We start from the raw sequence: 17967 nt of genomic DNA, 5'->3' as shown, positions 1-17967 counted from the left end.
CATGCGGTCCATCCTTTCTAACAGCTGGGAGGGAGTGAAGGAGGAAGGCAGGCTGGGATTGATAATAGTCTTCAGACAAGTATGCCCAACTCCTTTGGTCACAAGATACACACACGATGTACCCCTGCTATTGTTTTCCCTAGTGCTCAGTTCTTACCCGACTGTCCTCCTGGATCTCCCAGTCGCTCGAAAAAGTCACCAGCTGCTGCCCTTGCGAACAGTTTGAAAACTGGAAGAGGCTGGAAAACATTCTTCTGTTCTCTTGAGTGTCGGGAAAGATGGCATCTTGGAAATTGACTCCATGCGGCAAGAGGTTATAGTTTTCATCCATCCTGAAGAGGGGGAGAGAAAAGTAACAGAGACTTAGACCGGACAGCCAGGGAGGATCTGGCTTCAATCAAGAGTACTAGAGGACTGTGCCAGCCTTGCCAACCTCCCCACCACGTCTCACACGCTCTCACTGGAGGGGACACTCCAGTTACCACTACCTCTGTTTCCCTGCTTCATGCTATGATGCAATGCTATCCTCCAGGTTTATAAAAAGGCAAGTCTGGGCAGGGGAAGGGAGAAGGCATATGCACCTATGCCTGCTAACTCATCTGTGTTTCCCAAGTTCCCCACCTGCCTTCCTTCTTATATATAGTGTTCTTTGCTTCCTGGTGAGGAAAAAGCCAGTCAGTCTTAGGGCCTGGGTTCAAGTCCTGCTGTTGCCGCTTTTTCTGTAAGACAGGAAACAAATTTCTTAACTTTACACCTCAGTACTGTCCTGGTGCTGTTCTAAGGATGGCACTAGAAGACCTAAGCAAGTACAGTATCATCTCTTACCTATGGTTTTGCTTTCCCTGGTTTCTGCTACCTGTGGTCAGCCATTCCAGATATAAAGGTTTTAAATAAATTTTGCAATATCAAGTTGTCATTCTCCCATTTTGTTGTGAGTTATGGTAGTTAATCTCTGACTATTCCTAATTTAGAAATTAAAGTTTATCATGGCATGCATTTAGAGGAATAAAATACTATCTACAAAGTTTGGTACTATCTGCGGTTTCAGGCATCCGTTGGTCTTGGAGTGAATAAAGGGGAACTACTTGTAAATCACTTTTGCTCCAAAGAGTGTGTGCAGCTTTAACATTAGACAGCATTGTTACAGAGCCTAGCCTAGCTGGTCAGAAAGATGAGGAAGTCAGGATGACAAGGTAAAGGAGGCTAGGAGGTGGATTCACACCCCATTCCCCACCCCCAAACACACACACACACACACACACACACACACACAGACCACAGTCTGTTCTCCTCTCACTGAGTCCCAGAATAACAAAGGAAGAATGATTTGTGTGCAGTTGTTAGCACACTTCAGAGCAAGACAAGCACTGGGAAAGGGAAACCTGTCAGGCTACTGTTTCACTTTGTGTCTCTGCCCGAGCTTTTTGTAACTCAATTAGAGCAAGAGACGGAGGAACCAGCTGACCACCACAGAACCAATGGACAAAAGTAGTAATGATTAAAAGCAACAATAACAGAGTCTGTTCAAACCCTCCTGTTTTTTATTTCTCCCCTTGGAAAACAAAGTTTGTTGTTAAATAGTTTCGAGCCAAGTTCTCAGTTTTCATTCTAAATAAAAACGTCAAAACTCAGAGTTCTTTGCCTTCAAGAAGCGCACTCCCTAAGTTCTTGCTGACTTTATTTAGAAACTGGCCTTTTTTTTTTTTTTTTTTTTTTTGTGAAGAAGAGTTCAACCTCATCTCGTGAAACCACTCAAGCCAACACAAAGCAGGATGTGTATCCTAAACTTAGATAGTCTGCCCGCAGTATGGAAAACCCAGGTCTCGGGAGCTTACGAATGCCCCTCTGTGGAATTGTTTTCTTTCTCAGAGCAGGATGAGCGACAAGTGAATCTGCAGACCCGGGTCAGAGTCATGGCAAATATCCTAAGTGCTACTCAAGGACTGGGAAGACTGCGATGGTTATGAATAAACTCACTTATCACCTCCATGTATGGGTTCAATTGCATTTTGATGTTTCTCTCAGTTCTGTATCACAATGGGGGAGGCAACTAATGAATTCAGGGTTGCACCTGCCGTTTACTATTTCAAACTTCCTAATTCAATAGTCTATAAGAACTGATTGTATTCTGATGCAGATGAATTCTATCTTGATCACAAGCCAACTTTCATGAGACTTTACAAGATTCCAGAAGCCTACAATCAGAGAGGACATTCTGCCGGATTCCCTTCTTGACTCTTTGAACAGACACTGTGAGCAGGGGTCGCACTCCCAGAAGGTCCCCCACAACCCTTGCTATTTTCAATGACCTGGCAGCTGAGAGGAGATAGTAAAACAAGAGGCCAGCCAGACTGCATTCCAAATCATTCCCATCTTGGCAATGAAACGGGTGGGAGATGAGAGTAGGTACTTGTTAAGAGGCTACCATGCACCAGGTACTTCACAGCAATTAGTGTTTCTAATCAATCTTGTTTCTCACTTCATGCAGGTGAAGCTAAGAAGGCTCTTGACAAAGTAAACTAGCTCAAAAATCAGCAAAGAGGCGGGTGTTTTGGCTAAGTGTGGAGCAAACGGGCATCTTACATTGGAATAGGTGGATTCTATACCTCGCTCTGGCTCCTGACCCCAGCTTCCTGCTGATTCGAACCCTTGGTGGCTCAAGTGACTGGGGTCTTGTGACTCATGTGGGCAACCTGGATTGAGCTCCTAGCCTAGCCCAGGGCCACTGTGGGCATTTAGGGAGTGGACCAAAGATGAGAGCTCTCCCCTTTTTTTCTCCCTGGCACTCTGCCTCTCGAATGATAAAAAAAAAAAAAAAAAAAAAAAAAAAAAAAAAAAAAAAAAAAAACCAGCTTTCCTCACTATCTCAGTCTGTTTTCACTGAAACCAATTTTTAAAAGATGAGGCAAATGGGTTACAGGAAAACACCCGAGAGAGGCTTTTGCCCAAAACTCCCCTGTGTGCCCCAGGTCAGGGAACCACGCCTGCCTTTGAAACAGAGGGGGCTGCCCAAGGCACGTCCAAGTTGGGAATGGACTCTGCGGGCGTCCCCATCGGCTCCAGTACCGGCGACATGGGGACACGCGCACCTGCCAGGTGGCACGGGGCGCGGGGCTCACCTGAGGAAGAAGAAGTAGGAATAGTCCTGGACCACGGTGTGGGAGTGGCACGAGAAGTAGCCCAGGCCGCTGAGGTTGAGCCTGGAGCCGGCGGGCACCTCCAGCATGCTGCCCCACGCCTGATCGCACAGCATCTCCACCTCAGCCGAGTAGAAGAGCCCGCCCTGGCCAGCGTGGTACTGCCAGGGCAGGTAGTTGTAGAGGCCGGGCACCTCAGGGTGCAGCGCCAGCACCTTGGCATACACGATGGTCTCGGCCAGCTCGGCGCGGCAGCCCTCGCTCAGGGGTCTCCACTCGGAGGGCAACTGGCAGGCGCGGGCGGGCGCCGGGCGGCCGGCCAGGCAGAGCGCGGCGAGCAGCAGCGGGCGCAGCATGCCGGCGGCGGCGCGCTAGCCCGGGCGCATGGCGGGGCCCCGCGGGGCGCGGGAGAGGCCCGCAGAGGACAGCCCTGGGAGCTCAAGGCTGCTAGCGCCGCGCCCGCAAGCTCGGCGCGCCGCTGGCTCTGCCGCCGGCTTCACCATGCCCGGCCTCGCCCGCCACGCTTTAAAAGGGTCGCGGCGCCGGGCCGGGCGCCCGCCTCCGGCCCTGCCCCCGCCACTCCGGAGGGGGCGGATCCGCGCGGGGCGGCCGCTCGGGCCGCGGACTGGGGCGGGGACCCGAGCGCGCTGAGAGCTGGCCCGGCTCGAGCGTGGAGGCGCGGGCGGGGCAGCCCCTTTTTAGGGCCCCTGCACGACCTGGGTCAGAGCTTGCCCCGCATCAAGCCTCGTTCCAAACGCTGAGCATCCTCGAAGTAATTGCTGTTCGTTTGCATGAGTTCTCTGCTCAAGTTTTTACATTTTCTATGTAGTTAATTTAGAGCCCATATACATATAAATGAAATCTGATTTTAACTTCTCGGAGGGCTAACTGCGAAGTTCAGTGTGAGCTAATTTCTCTCTCTCTCTCTCTCTTTCTCTCTCTCTCTCTCTCTCTGTCCCTCCTCCACCCCCCAATTTAGTAAAGACTTGAGAAAAGATTTGGAAAGTTATTTTGCCCTGATTTTCCTACACCTAGAAAATTTTCACATAATCTTGACTTCCAAATGGTGAACAATCTACACCTGAGAAGTAAGCTTATTAGTAAATTCTGAAAAGCCTTTCAAAAGACAGTGAATTAGAGACGCAGACTCAAACAATTCTATTGCTCTCAAAATAGTCCCTATTGGCCGGCGCCGCGGCTCACTAGGCTAATCCTCCGCCTTGTGGCGCCGGCACACCAGGTTCTAGTCCCGGTCGGGGCGCTGGATTCTGTCCCAGTTGCCCCTCTTCCAGGCCAGCTCTCTGCTGTGGCCCGGGAAGGCAGTGGAGGACGGCCCAAGTCCTTGGGCCCTGCACCCCATGGGAGACCAGGAGAAGTACCTGGCTCCTGCCATCCCATCAGCACGGCCATTGGAGAGTGAACCAACGGCAATAGGAAGACCTTTCTCTCTCTGTCTCTCTCTCTCACTGTCCACTCTGCCTGTCAAAAAATTTAAAAAAAAAAAAAGTCCCTGTTATTTCCAATAAGAAGAAATAAGACGTTTTTATCATTTATCAATATATTGGTAAATTCATATTTATTATATCATGCCTATTATACATATAATGTGCAGATTATCATGCATGTGTCATATCTATTATAAATTACATATATTTACAATAGATTTATAAGCAAAAGTGCCTTAACATGAATGATCATTCTGCAAGCATCTTACTCATTTGGGTTTCTGCAAGGTTGAGCCTTGGAACCAACTGAGTGCTTCTATGAACTGCCAGGAAGAAAGGTCCTGGGGAATTCTGGAAGGCAGGTAAGGAGAAGGGAGGCTACAGAAGTGGGGAGAAAATTCACTCACCCCCCCCCCCACGATTCCCAAATCTTCTAGGAAACCTCAAAATGTCATTTGTCATGATCGGATTCCTGAATGCTTGTTGTGAGCACAATTTTTTTTTTAAGATTTTATTTATTTATTTATTTGAGAGGTAAAGTTACAGACATTGAGAGGGAGAGACAGAGAGAAAGGTCTTCCTTCTGATGGTTCACTCCCAAATGGCCGCAACAGCCGGAACTGCACTGATCCAAAGCCAGGAGCCAGGAGCTTCCTCCAGGTCTCCCACGTGGATGCAGGGGCTCAAGGACTTGGGCCATCTTTTCATCTTCTGCTGCTCTCCCAGGCCATAGCAGAGAGCTGGATTGGAAGTGGAGCAACCGGGACTCCAACCAGCATCCATATGGGATGCCAGCAGCACAGGTGGAGAAAACCTACTGCGCCACGGCACCAGCCCCGTGAACACAGTTTTTGAAAGGTAACTCAGGTATCCATCCAGCCTGTGTGGAAGGGACTCGGGAAGAGCAGCTAATGGGAAGGGCAGTACTTTGGGAATTGGATGGAACCTGAGGGGGTCTTTGGGTGTCCTGGGACAACGAGGTGATCAGACCTCCAGGCAGCCTTGCCCATCTCTTGAGGGACCTGGGCTCTAGCTGACACCAGGGTCACCCTACTTCAGATTCCTGGCATTGCCTCCATCAGCTGAATCCTCAGTCCTCACAAACCCTTCAATGATGGTCCTCAAAACAGTCCTCAAAGACAGGGCGGGATCCCTGCATATCTAGTCCTGAGCCTCAATAGATTCTGTAAGGAAAACCTACGTATCACATGGGAAATCAAACAGACGACAGCCCCAAGGGTCTATGAGGCACAGCTCTGACCTGTCATGGTAGAGCCCAGACTTCCACAGGGCAGGTAAATGGCATTCAAACATGATGTCAGAGACCAGATATCAGCACTGCTTACCGATTTGTTACTGAATACTTACATTTAAAAATTCTACACTGTTGTGTATCTGCTACCATAACAAAATATTGTCGAGTAAGTGGCTTTATTTCTTACGAATTTGGAGTCTGAAAATTCAAAATCAAAGTGTTGGCCGGCGCCGTGGCTCACTTGGCTAATCCTCCACCTGCAGCGCCGGCATCCCATATGGGCGCCAGGTTCTAGTCCCAGCTGCTCCTCTTCCAGTCCAGCTCTCTGCTGTGGCCCGGGGGGTGCAGTGGAGGATGGCCCAAGTGTTTGGGCCCCTGCACCCACATGGGAGACTGGGAGGAAGCACCTGGCTCCTGGCTTCATATTGGCACAGCTCCAGCTGTAGTGGCCATTTAGGGGGTGAACCAATGGAAGAAAGACTTTTCTCTCTGTCTCTCTCTCTCTCTCTCACTGTCTAACTCTACCTGTCAAATTAAAAAAAAAAAAGTACTTTAAAAAAAATCAAGGTGTCAGTGTTCCTATCCTCTCTTCCCAGCTTGCAGACAGCCACCTCCTTGCTGTGTCCTCACAGGTACTTCTTTTTGTGTGCAGTGGAGAGAGGGGTCTCTGGTAACTATTCCTTTTCTGATAAAGTCACCAGTCCTGTGGGGCTACAACCCCACCTTTATGACCTCATTTAACCTTGATGGCCTTCATAAAAGCCTTTTCTCCAAATGCAATCACATTGTGGGATTGGAGCTTCAGTGTAAAAATGTGGGGATGGGCACTCTGCAGTTCATAGCAGTGATGTAGCAGGTGCTCTTGGCAGACACACTCAAAGCAAGCATTGGCAAATTGCAGGATTAACAATTACTAATGTTCGTTGGTGGCCTACTACGGGCCAAACACCATTATAAGGACTTTGTGTATGTTAATTAATTCTTCAAACAACATTCAGAAATAGATATGACCGTTATCTGCATTTTACACGTAAGGAAACTTCACCACAGAGAACTTAGTTGGCTTACCCAAATCACAATGCTAGAAAGTGACTGAGCCAGGATCCAAACTTTGGCAATCAGACTCCAGAATCCATGTACCTAACTATACCATTAGAATAAGGGTTAAAATAGAGAACATTTGAAAGGCACAAATTGGCCATTTTCCTAGGATGTATGTAGACCGCATGAGGAATAATAACCTTTGCATAATCACCAGTGGTGGCTCAGTGAGTGTGTAACTTAATTAACATTAATTTTGTGTTACCCAGAAGCCCTGCTCTATTTTAATCTGATGCTGTAACTTTAGCAACAAGACAGTAAGAAAGTTTATCTTTTTATTTTCATCTGCATCTTCAAATCCCTCAGAAGCCTGGAAAAGTTTTGTCTACTTCTATAAATCTTAAAATCCTGAATTTTCCTTCCATTTAGATGAGCAGATAAATAAAAATTGGTATGCTTGGCCGTTTCCTCTCTTTGTAAACGTGACAGATTCAAGATCCTTCTTATACTAGCCAGAACAGATTTTCCAAAATTGCACACATTCCAGAGAATGTCCTCATCACAGATGCTCCAGACAAACACAGCGGTCATGTTTTCTCCTTCTATGAGACCTGACAGTGACACTATCACTAATCAGGGATCTTCTGGGGGAGCCATTGGTAGAGCCATGGTGAACAGTTCCTTTTCAGGGACTAAGACCTCCAAGCAGGCAGAGCTCAAGGTAGCCAGGATAGGAAACAAAAAATCCCTTTTGTGAACAATTAGTTTTGATAATGAGATGAGCCACTTCCACCCCTTGATTCTAAGAACCGTCTGTACTGTACTGGCTATAGGGTAAAGAGTACCATTTATTGTTCTGTTTCGAAGTATAGACAGTATCCTCTAGGACAGCACCCCAGGGCTGGGCTGCGGTGGAGTGGAGGTAGAGTGGACTGCTACCTACAGTGCTGGCATCCCACATGAGTGCTGGTTTGAGTCCTGGCTGCTCCACTTCTGATCCAGCTCCCTGCTAATGTGCCTAGGAAAGCAGTGGAGGATGGTTCAAGTGCTTGGGTTCCTGCATCTACATGGGAGACTTGGTTGGAGTTCCAGGCTGCCAGCTTTGGCCTGGCCCAGCCTAGGGTGGTGTGGCCATTTAGAAAATGAGCTGGTGGGCCGGCGCCGTGGCTCAATAGGCTAATCCTCCACCTTGCGGCGCCGGCACACCGGGTTCTAGTCCCGGTCGGGGCGCCGGATTCTGTCCCGGTTGCCCCTCTTCCAGGCCAGCTCTCTGCTATGGCCAGGGAGTGCAGTGGAGGATGGCCCAGGTGCTTGGGCCCTGCACCCCATGGGAGACCAGGAAAAGCACCTGGCTCCTGGCTCCTGCCAGGATCAGCGCGGTGCGCCGGCTGCAGCGGCGGCCATTGGAGGGTGAACCAACGGCAAAGGAAGACCTTTCTCTCTCTGTCTCTCTCTCTCACTGTCCACTCTGCCTGTCAAAAAAAAAAAAAAATGAGCTGGTGGATAGAAGATATCTCTCTGCGTCTCTTCTCTCTCTCTCTCTCTCTCTCTCCCCCTCTCCCCCTCTCCCCCTCTCCCCTATCTCTCACCCTCTCTCTCTGTAATTTTAGCTTTCAAATAAATAAATAAAAATCTTTTAAAAAATAGTCCAATCTTTAGTATGGTATATATACATTATGGACAAAATACCCTATGCTTTCCCTGCTCTGTGGTAACTAATAGAGTACATAACAGAGTACTAGAAGGTAATCTATAGGAGTGAAATTGATACTTTAAGATTGGATGATTATTTGCAGCTCTTGTCTTGACTGTTGAGAAATAGTGTTTTTTCTTCATACTATTTGTTGAACTGTTTACTTAGTGTAGGGTTAATCTTATGAGTATAAAGTTAACTGAAAATAGATCTTTCTAAAAAAAAGAATAAGTACTGGAATAGGAGAGGGAGGAGGAAGAAGAGTGGGAGCGTGGGCAGGAGGGAGGGCAGAATGGAAAGTATCACTGTGTTCCTGAATCTGTATATAGGAAATACATGAAGTTTGGATACCTTACAATAAATTTCAAATTTTAATCTTTAATAAAATTTTAAAAACAAAATATAAAAATCATGTGATTCTTGCACACAACATGCTGGTAAATTCAATCAATATGTGATAAGTATCACCACCTGTGTATCTTTCAAGACTTTGAGGGAAGCATTGGTTTTTGCAGTCCATCTCCCACGAGGATGCAGCATTGATTCACATTTACCCACCTGATAAGAATAGAAGTTCTAGGAGCTTCTGCTTAGCTCTGTCTGCAAGAATAGCCCTGGTGCAGCTGTCAGTTAATCATCACTTAATCACCAAAGTGCTGATTCGAGTCCCGGCAGCTTCTCTTCCAATCCAACTCCCTGCTAATGTACTTGGAACAGGAGCAGAAGATGGCTCTAAGACCTGGGTCTCTGGCCATCCATTTGAGAAACCTGGATAGAGTTCCGGGCTCCTGGCTTTGATCTGACCCATTCCTGATCAACCAGCCATTTGGGGAGGTAAACCAGCAGATGGGAGATCTCTTTATTTCTGCCCCTCTCTCTGACGCTGCCTTTCAAATAAATAAGATAAATCTTTCAATAAAAGAATAGCTATGAATCAGAGTACATATGTGAGATATAACAATGGTCAATTATGTCTATTTCAGCTACACCTTCAGAAACTGGAGAAACAGTCTTTAGATGAGTCTCTGGACCAACTTTGATGAATACGGGTCTCATTTGAGCTAAAATTTACCTATTACTTGGAAAGAGTAAGATCTCACTTTGGCTTTTGGACCACACTTATTTTGGGGTCCCTCTGGAATTAGCATCATTTCAGAGCCTGTATATAATGATCCCTAAAAGGCTTGGGTATTTCCTTTTTCCAGTGAACATTTCTTCTAGTAAATCAATTCTCACCCCTTTGGGGAAGTCTTAGAGAGAGATTTATGGTGTGTACCTGTAGTAACTGTGCAGGGCCCTTCCTCAAGGGCATCAGCCTAATCTTCAGTCAAAAGGGTCTGTGTCTGTGAATTTACTTATTTCTGAAAACCAGGTAAAAGGCCCCAGTTTTCCCCTGTGGCATCCCAAATCATGTTTTTAGCTCTGAGACTAAAGAGTTTCTCCTATTCTTTAGATAAGGCAATGCTCTAACAGGCTGCCTATATTTTCAGCTCTGAGACATGATCAATTACTGCCAATGACCTCTGCTAATCAAAACATTCTAATTACTGCCATGGCCCTCCTGTCCTTTACAGTATATTTGCTCACCTTATCTTCAGGATTTTAGTGCTGCCGCTGGTCCCTGCTACTAGAATACCATGAGTCCCTTTAAAATCAAGGAACCCATCTCAATGATGGCACCCTCCACCGTCATCCCTGGTCTAGAAAGGAGATTACCCATTGATGTCTTCAAGGATGCAGGTTCTCCCCTCACTGATGTATTTCTCGCTGAGCTTCCCGAAGGGACTGTCCCTGAGCCACACTGTGGAATAAAGCCAGAAGTGGCTGTGCAGCTCACACATGGAACAGGCAGTTTAACACTCCTGACTTGCTAAGCCTTTGGATTTGCTCCCCTACATTATGCCAGGGAAGGTCTAGCACCCCAACCTCAACAAACAGAGGCCACCATGGAATCCAGACTTCAGTTGACCAGCCAAGCTATTAGAGCCACTTCTAGAAATACATTAGGGGGCCGGCACTGTGGTATAGCAGGTAAAGCCACCACCTGCAGTGCCAGCATCCCATATGGGCACCAATTCGAGTCCCAGCTGCTCCACTTCTGACCCAGCTCTCTGCTATGGCCTGGGAAACCAGTGGAAGATGGCTCAAGTCCTTGGGCCCCTGCACCTGTGTGGGAGACCCGGAAGAAATCTCCTGGCTCCTGGCTTTGGATTGCTGCAGCTCCAGCCATTGCGGCCAAGTGGGAAGTGAACAAGCAAATGGAAGACCTCTCTCTCTCTCCCTGCCTCTCCTTCTCTCTGTGTGTAACTCTGACTTTCAAATAAATAAATGAATCTTAAAAAAATACATTAGATCTAGACTCTAGTAAATGTATGAATGACAATAAATTTTACCAGAACTAGATCTGCCTATTGATACAGTCATAGGTATATTTTTTTAAAAAAATTTTGGCACCAAAATAAACATGCTTTTTATTTCCATTTTAAATGAGCTTTTGGAAGTACCCTGAAGTCGACTGGCAGTCCTGCAATTCCTTCAGTGTATAGGATACGTTCTCCTGGATCATGGTATGTGCCAGACCCCTGGAGCATGCTGAGCTGTGACCTCCATGATAGCACTAACTGACCTTAGTTATGACCAAAGTTGCCTTGTAAGAAACACTTCTGCAATGATGGAGTTGAACCCTCCAAAGACAGACCTAGTACTGTCAATATGTCATTTCCTCCAACAAATGATTGTAACAAAATCCCAGTCAAAAATATAATGGAACTTTTTTGAGTTTGATAAAACTATCCTAGGTTAATCATGAAAAATAAATGTGTTGTTCCTCATCCTTGCTCCTCTTTATATCCCTTCCGGGAAAACTGCATCTTTAGTTAGAGCCAAGCAAGTTGGGTCTCTAACCCAGGGCAGGGGAGCAATGGGAAAACTCAGGCAAGCTAAGGGGAGACTGCCCAGTGCAGGGATGAGTCACGATGGGTGACGAGGGCATCAGTGCAGGGGGTGGCCCAGTTCAAGAAGTTAGGGGCCAAGCAGTAGCTTGTTATGAGGTTTTGGAGCCCAACAAGGTGGGAAGGATGACTGCGTGGGAGAGCATCCTTTGCAGAGATGCAATGTGAAGTAGGGTAAGAGACGCCTCACAGAAGTGAAGCCCAATATGGGTTTCAGAAGCCAACAGGAGTGGAGGAAGACATCCACATAAGATGTCAGTGCATGAGACAGAGGGAAGGACTTCCCTGTGGAAAGGGATGGCCTGGGGCAGAGTTGTCAGAACAATCAGTACGGGGTGGGTGGCCACGAAGTAGGGAAGCCCAGGACAGGAAGTTGGAGGTTAAACAGGGTGATGAGGCATTCCCTGTTGGAGAAGACAACACCAGTGCAGTGAATGTCAGAGGCTCAGTGGCCTGTGAAGGGCATCCACCAGAGGTATGGAATGGTGGGAGGAAGGGTATAATAGGCTGATCAATAAATAAATATTTTCAGAATAATAGAAACCAGTTTTCTCACTTTGAAAAAAGGAGTTACATGTATGGAAATGAACAAAACTAAAATGAACCCTGAGGAGTAGAAATATGAATTTCTGGGTTTTAATATTAATAAAAATATAGAAGGGCTGGCATTGTGGTACAGCAGGTTAAGCTGCAATGCCAGCCTCTCATATGAATGTTAGTTTGAGTCCCAGTTGCTCCACTTCCAATCTAGCTCCCTGCTAATGCACCTGAGAAAAGCAATGGAATGTGGCCCAAGTACTTGGACCCCTGATGCCCATGTAGGAAACCAGGATGGAGTTCCTGGCTCCTGGATGCAGCCTGGCCCAGCCCCAGCTGATGTGGCCATTTGAGGAATGAACTATCAGATGGAAGATCCCTTTCCCTTTCACTCTATAACTCTTCCTTACACATAAATAAGTAAATCTTTTTTATTGGTCCCAAAAGTCTTAGTTCAGTTTCAAGTTTTAATAAATTCAGAAATATGTTACATGCTTGCACAAAAAGATAATTCTTGATTAAAAACTCTCATCCAATTAGAAATAAAAGAAAATGTCTTCAACCTAATAAACAGCATTCTGAAGAATCTACTGCTAACATGACATATGTCGGATTGTGTGTTTTCCCCTAAGATGAGGAGCAAGACAAGGATGCTGATTCTTACCACTCCTAGTTAACATAGCACTAGAGGTTCTAGCCTGCAATAAGTTGGTAAAAAGAAATAAAAATAGTCAACAGAATGGGAAAAATATTTGCAAACTATGTATCTGATAAAGGATTAATATCCAATATATAAATGGAGCTCAAGAAACTCAATGACAATAAAACAAACAGTTGAGGTAAGAAATGGACAAAGGACATGAACAGGCATTTTTCAAAGGATGAAATAAAAATGGCCAACAGACACATGAAAAAATGCTCAGGATCACTATCCAGCAGGGAAATGCAAATTGAAACCACGCTGAGATTTCACCTCACCCCTGTTAGAATGGCTATATCATGCAAACATCAGAGAAATACTAGGTAATGGTGAGGATGTGGAAAAAGGTACCCTCACGCCCTGTTGCTGGAAATGTAAACTAGTTCAACCATTATGAAAGACGGTATGGAGATTCCTCAGAGATCTGAAAACAAATATTCCATATGACCCAGCCATCTCACTCCTGGGAATTTACCCAAATAAAATGAAATCAGCATATGAAAGAGGTATTTGTAACACTGTATTTATTGCAGCTCAAAAAAGACAAATATCATGTTTTCTCTGATACATGTGGTGGTTAATGTACAATACAAAAATAAATCAGTGTTAAGAATGAAACTGACATCTTATGGTTGATTATTGTTTGTAGCCTAATCTATATTCCTGTGGAATGGGGATCTTTCTGCTTTGTACTTGTTGAACATTACAGTTAGTGGTGCATTAAGCCTATGAAAATAAAGTAAATTAAAAGTATGTTATTGCAAAAAGTAAAGGAAAAAAAAAGAAAGAAAAGGAGGGGGGAGTGACGGAGGGAGGGAGGTAAGTACGCTTATCCTCTTAGAATTGTATCTATGAACTACACGAAACCTGTTCTCTGTGTATTATTTTTAAAAAGGAAGTTAAAAAGCACCCAAATTCAAAAAAATATAAAATTCCATTTACAGATGACACAGTCATGACCTCAAAAATCCAGGTGAACCTACAAAACAAACAACAAATAAACAAAACTACTAGAACTATTATTACTACTACTACTACTTGGAATACAAGATCTATACAAAAAGTCAATTGTGTCCTATATACTAACAGGAAAATGAAATTGAAATGTAAAAATCAGCAACATTTCTAATAGTATCAAGATATATGGGACACTTGGGAATAAATCTGGCAAAATATATAAACCATACACTGAAAACTACAAAGTATTACTCAGAGAAATTGAAGATGATTTTGAAAAAGGGAGACAGTACATGATTTTTTTGATTCATAAGTCAAGAGAATTAATATTGCTAAGGTAAAAATTCTAACCAAACTGATCTGCAAATTCAATGCAAGCCAAACAAAAACCCAATGTGGGGCCAGCACTGTGGTGGAGCAGGTAAAGACGCTGCCTGCAGGGCCAGCATCCCTTATGGGAACTGATTCGAGTCCTGGCTGCTCCACTTCCAATCCAGTTCTCTGCTATGGCCTGGGAAAGCAGTGGAAGTGGCCCAAGTCCTTGGGTGCCTACACCTTCATGGGAGACCCAGAAGAAGCTCCTGGCTCCTGGCTTCAGATTGGCACAGCTCTGGCCATTTCAGCCATCTGGGGAGTGAGCCAGTGTATGGAAGGCCTCTCTCTCTCTCTCTCTCTCTCTCTCGCTCTCCCCTCTCGCTCTCTCTCTCTGCCTCTGCCTCTCTGTAATTCAGCCTTTCAAATAAATAAATAAATCTTTAAAAAAAACCTAATGGGCTTTTTAGTAAAAATTAGCAAGCATATTAAAAGTTTAAAATGGAATTTAAAGAATTTAGAATATACAAAACAACTCAGAAAATAAAGAACAAAATTAGAAGGCTAACATTGCCTGATTTCAAGACTTATTAAAAAGCCATAAAGGTAAATAATAAAGTGTGGCTTGGTACAAACACAGATGCACAGGTCAATGAACAGAATAGAGTCCACAAATAATCTCACATGTACTCACTTATAGAATTTCCTACAAAGCTGCAGAGAAAATTCATTGGAAAAATGATAGTCTGAAAAAACAGTGCTAGAGCAACTTAAAAAAGAAATTTCAATCCAAACCATGCACCATATATAAAAATTAATTCAAAGTATAAAATTTGTAACTATAAATTTTCTAGGAGAAAGCCTCTGCTAATTTGGGCCAGTTAGAATAAAAATTGAAAACTTCCACTCTTCAAAAGACAGTGTTAAGAGAGCAAGATGCCAGATGATAGGCTGGAAGCAAATATTTGCAAAGGCTGTATCTGATAAAAGGACGCATATCCAGAATACACAAAGAAATCTCAAAACTCCTTGTTAAGAAAACAAACACCACAATATAAAATGGGCAATGATTTGAACACTTTACCTAACAAAAATGTAAGCATGGCATAAGTTATGAAAGGATGATCAACATCAGTAGTCTTTAGGAAAATGTATACTCCTGTAAACATATACATATTAAAATGGAAATGAAAAAATAACCATACCCAAGGGTTGTCAAGAATGTGAAGGCACTGTAACTCTTTATTTTTTCCCCAAATATTTTATTTAATGCGAACAAATTTCGTAAGTATAACTTTAGGAATATAGTGATTCTTCCCACCAAACCCACCTTCTTACCCTTATTTCCACTGCACTTCCTCCTCCCTCTCCCATTCCCAGTCCCATTCTCCATTAAGATTCATTTTCAGTTAACTTTATACATACAAGACCAACTCTATACCAAGTAAAGATCTCAACAATTTGCACACACACATAAACAAAAAAAAAAAAACCGTTTAAGAACAAGTTTTACAGTTAATTCCTATAATACAACTCATTGAAGACAGAAGTCCTGCATTGGAATAAGTGCACAGTGACTCCTGTTGTTAATTTACCAATTAACATTTCATGTATGACATCAGTGATAACCAGAGGCCCTTGACATAAGCTTCTAAGGCTTTTGAATCCACAATCTCCGTCAGTATTTAGACAATAGCATAAAAAAAGTGGAAGTTCTCTCCTCCCTTCAGAGGAAAAGTATGTCCTTCTTTGATGGCCACTTCTTTCTACTGGGGTCTCTCTCACAGAGAGAGAGAGATGTTCTTCATGTTGGACATTTTTTGCCACAGTGTCTTGGCTTTCCATACCTGAAATGTTCTCATGGGCTTTTCAGCCAGACCAGAGTGTCTGAAAGGCTGATTCTGAGGTCAGAGTGCTGTTTTAAACCAGTTGTCATTCTATGAGTCTGCTGTGTGGACTATTTCCCATGTTGGAACATTCTCTCCTTTTTAATTCTATCTATTATTATTACCAGACATTTGATCTTATTTATATGATTCCTTTAACACTTAATCCTATCTATATGATCACTTTAATACATAATAAGGTCATTTTAACACATAAGATGGCATTTTTATCACCCAGCTTAATGGGATTTGGGGTCCCATGGCAAATTTTCAAACTGTACCCTTAGAAGATCATAGGAATGTATGCAGAACTATACAGCTTTACAGTTACAAACTTCCTCCTCCCTCTCTTATTCCCAATCTTGTTTTTTACTGATATCTATTTTCATTTGACATTATACATATATGATTTATTTTTAAAAGATTTATTTATTTACTTGAAAGTCAGAGTTACACAGAGAGAGAAGGAGAGGCAGAGAGAGAGAGAGACAGGTCTTCCATCTGCTGGTTCACTCCCCAATTGGCTGCAATGGCCAGAGGTGGGCCAATCCAAAGCCAGGAGCCAGGAGCCAGGAGCTTCCTCCAGGTCTTCCCATGCGGGTGCAGGAGCCCAAGGACTTGGGCCATCCTCCACTGCTTTCCCAGGCCATAGCAGAGAGCTGGATCAGAAGTGGAGCTGCCACTTCTGCAGTGCCCATATAGGACGCCAGCACTACAGGTAGTGGCTTTACCCACTATGCCACAGCACCAACCCCTACATAAATGATTAAATCTATGTTAAGTGAAGAGTTCAATAAATAGTATGAAGAAGATGGAAAAAAACTGTTCCTCAACAGTAAAGGCAAGGACTATTCAAGTCATTGCTTCTCAAAGTGTCAGTTTCACCTCTACAGATTTCATTTTAAGTGCTGTATTGGTTCTCACAGATCAGGGAGAACATATGGTGTTTGTCCCTTTGGGTGGCTTATTTCACTAAGTATCATGTTTTCCAAATTCATCCATTTTGTAGCAAATGACCAGATTTCCTTTTTTTTAACCACTGTGTAGTATTCCATAGAGTATATATCTTATAATTTCATATCCCATAATTCCCTCCCCAATTCAAACTGGAACTCTTTTTTTTTTTTATGGACACAATAACTTTTTTAAAATTATTATACAGGTAGAGTTACAGACAGTGAGAGAGACAGAAAGAAAGGCCTTCTTTCTGCTGGTTCACTCTCCAAATGGCCACTATGGCCGGTGCTGTGCCAATCCAAAGCCAGGAGCCAGGTGCTTCTTCCTGGCCTCCCATGCAGGTGCAGGGACCCAAACACTTGGGCTATCCTCCACTGCCTTCCCGGGCCACAGCAGAGATCTGGACTGGAAGAGGAGCAATCGGGACTAGAACCCGGTGCCTATATGGGATGCCGGCGCTGCAGGCGGAGGATTAGCCGTGTGTGCCACAGCGCCAGTCCCCTTGAACCGGAACTCTTGTGTACTGCTGGTGGGAACAAAAATCGAAAACAATTTGGTAGATGCTTGAAAAACTATATCAAGACATTATTTTCCTAGGCATTTACTTAACAGAATTAAAGCATATTTTATACAATGAAGTTCAAGGTAGCTTTATTTGTAACATACACTAGAAACAACATGTGTTTTCAATCTCCTGAGTAAACAGGTAAGGAGTAGAATTGCCAGATTATCTGATAAATCTGTTTATCACTTTGAGGAATTAACAAATTGTTTTTCCAAAGCAATGATACCATTTTACAATCCCACATCTATGTATAAATGTTGTGATTTCTCCAAATCCTCACCAACAGTTAGGATCGCCTGTGTCTCTTATTCTACCAATTGTAGTGCGAGTGAAGTTTTATCTCATTGTGCATTTGATGTGCATTCCTCTAATGAAAAATAACGCTGAACTGACATTTGTATGCATTCTCTGTAGAAATATCTATTGAAAGCTAGCTCTGCCCCCCCCCTTTTTTTTTAACAAAGAGAAAGGTCTTCCTTTGTCGTTGGTTCACCCTCTAATGGCCGCCGTAGCCAGCACACTGCTGCCAGC

The 17967-nt window shown here is 44.2% G+C and overlaps 1 protein-coding gene and 1 long non-coding RNA gene across 3 annotated transcripts in view; one reads left to right on the top strand and one right to left on the bottom strand.

The window, feature by feature from the left end:
- LOC103350900 (uncharacterized) overlaps window positions 1-276 on the top strand; it is a 36451-nt gene extending 36175 nt beyond the window's left edge. The window contains exon 3 of the long non-coding RNA XR_007909999.2: window positions 144-276. This is a non-coding gene — a long non-coding RNA (uncharacterized lncRNA). The remainder of the gene's footprint in view (window positions 1-143) is intronic.
- CCDC3 (coiled-coil domain containing 3) overlaps window positions 1-3712 on the bottom strand; it is a 120388-nt gene extending 116676 nt beyond the window's left edge. Inside the window, exons 1-2 of one of the 2 annotated variants that reach the window (XM_002717565.5) lie at window positions 3120-3712; window positions 158-332 (exon numbers count right to left, since the gene is read on the bottom strand). In XM_002717565.5, the coding sequence (XP_002717611.1) occupies window positions 158-332; window positions 3120-3493 (549 nt within the window). In that variant the 5' untranslated portion in view covers window positions 3494-3712. Of the gene's footprint in view, window positions 1-157; window positions 333-621; window positions 720-3119 lie in introns of those variants that run through there. The other variant, XM_051821549.2, reaches the window with a different exon arrangement.
- Between the last annotated feature and the right edge of the window lie 14255 nt (window positions 3713-17967).

The sequence above is a fragment of the Oryctolagus cuniculus genome, chromosome 13 (genome assembly GCF_964237555.1).
Source record: "Oryctolagus cuniculus chromosome 13, mOryCun1.1, whole genome shotgun sequence".
Lineage (NCBI taxonomy): Eukaryota > Metazoa > Chordata > Mammalia > Lagomorpha > Leporidae > Oryctolagus > Oryctolagus cuniculus.
The sequence above is the reverse complement of the archived record's forward strand: the minus strand, read 5'-3'. Positions and strand labels throughout refer to the sequence as shown.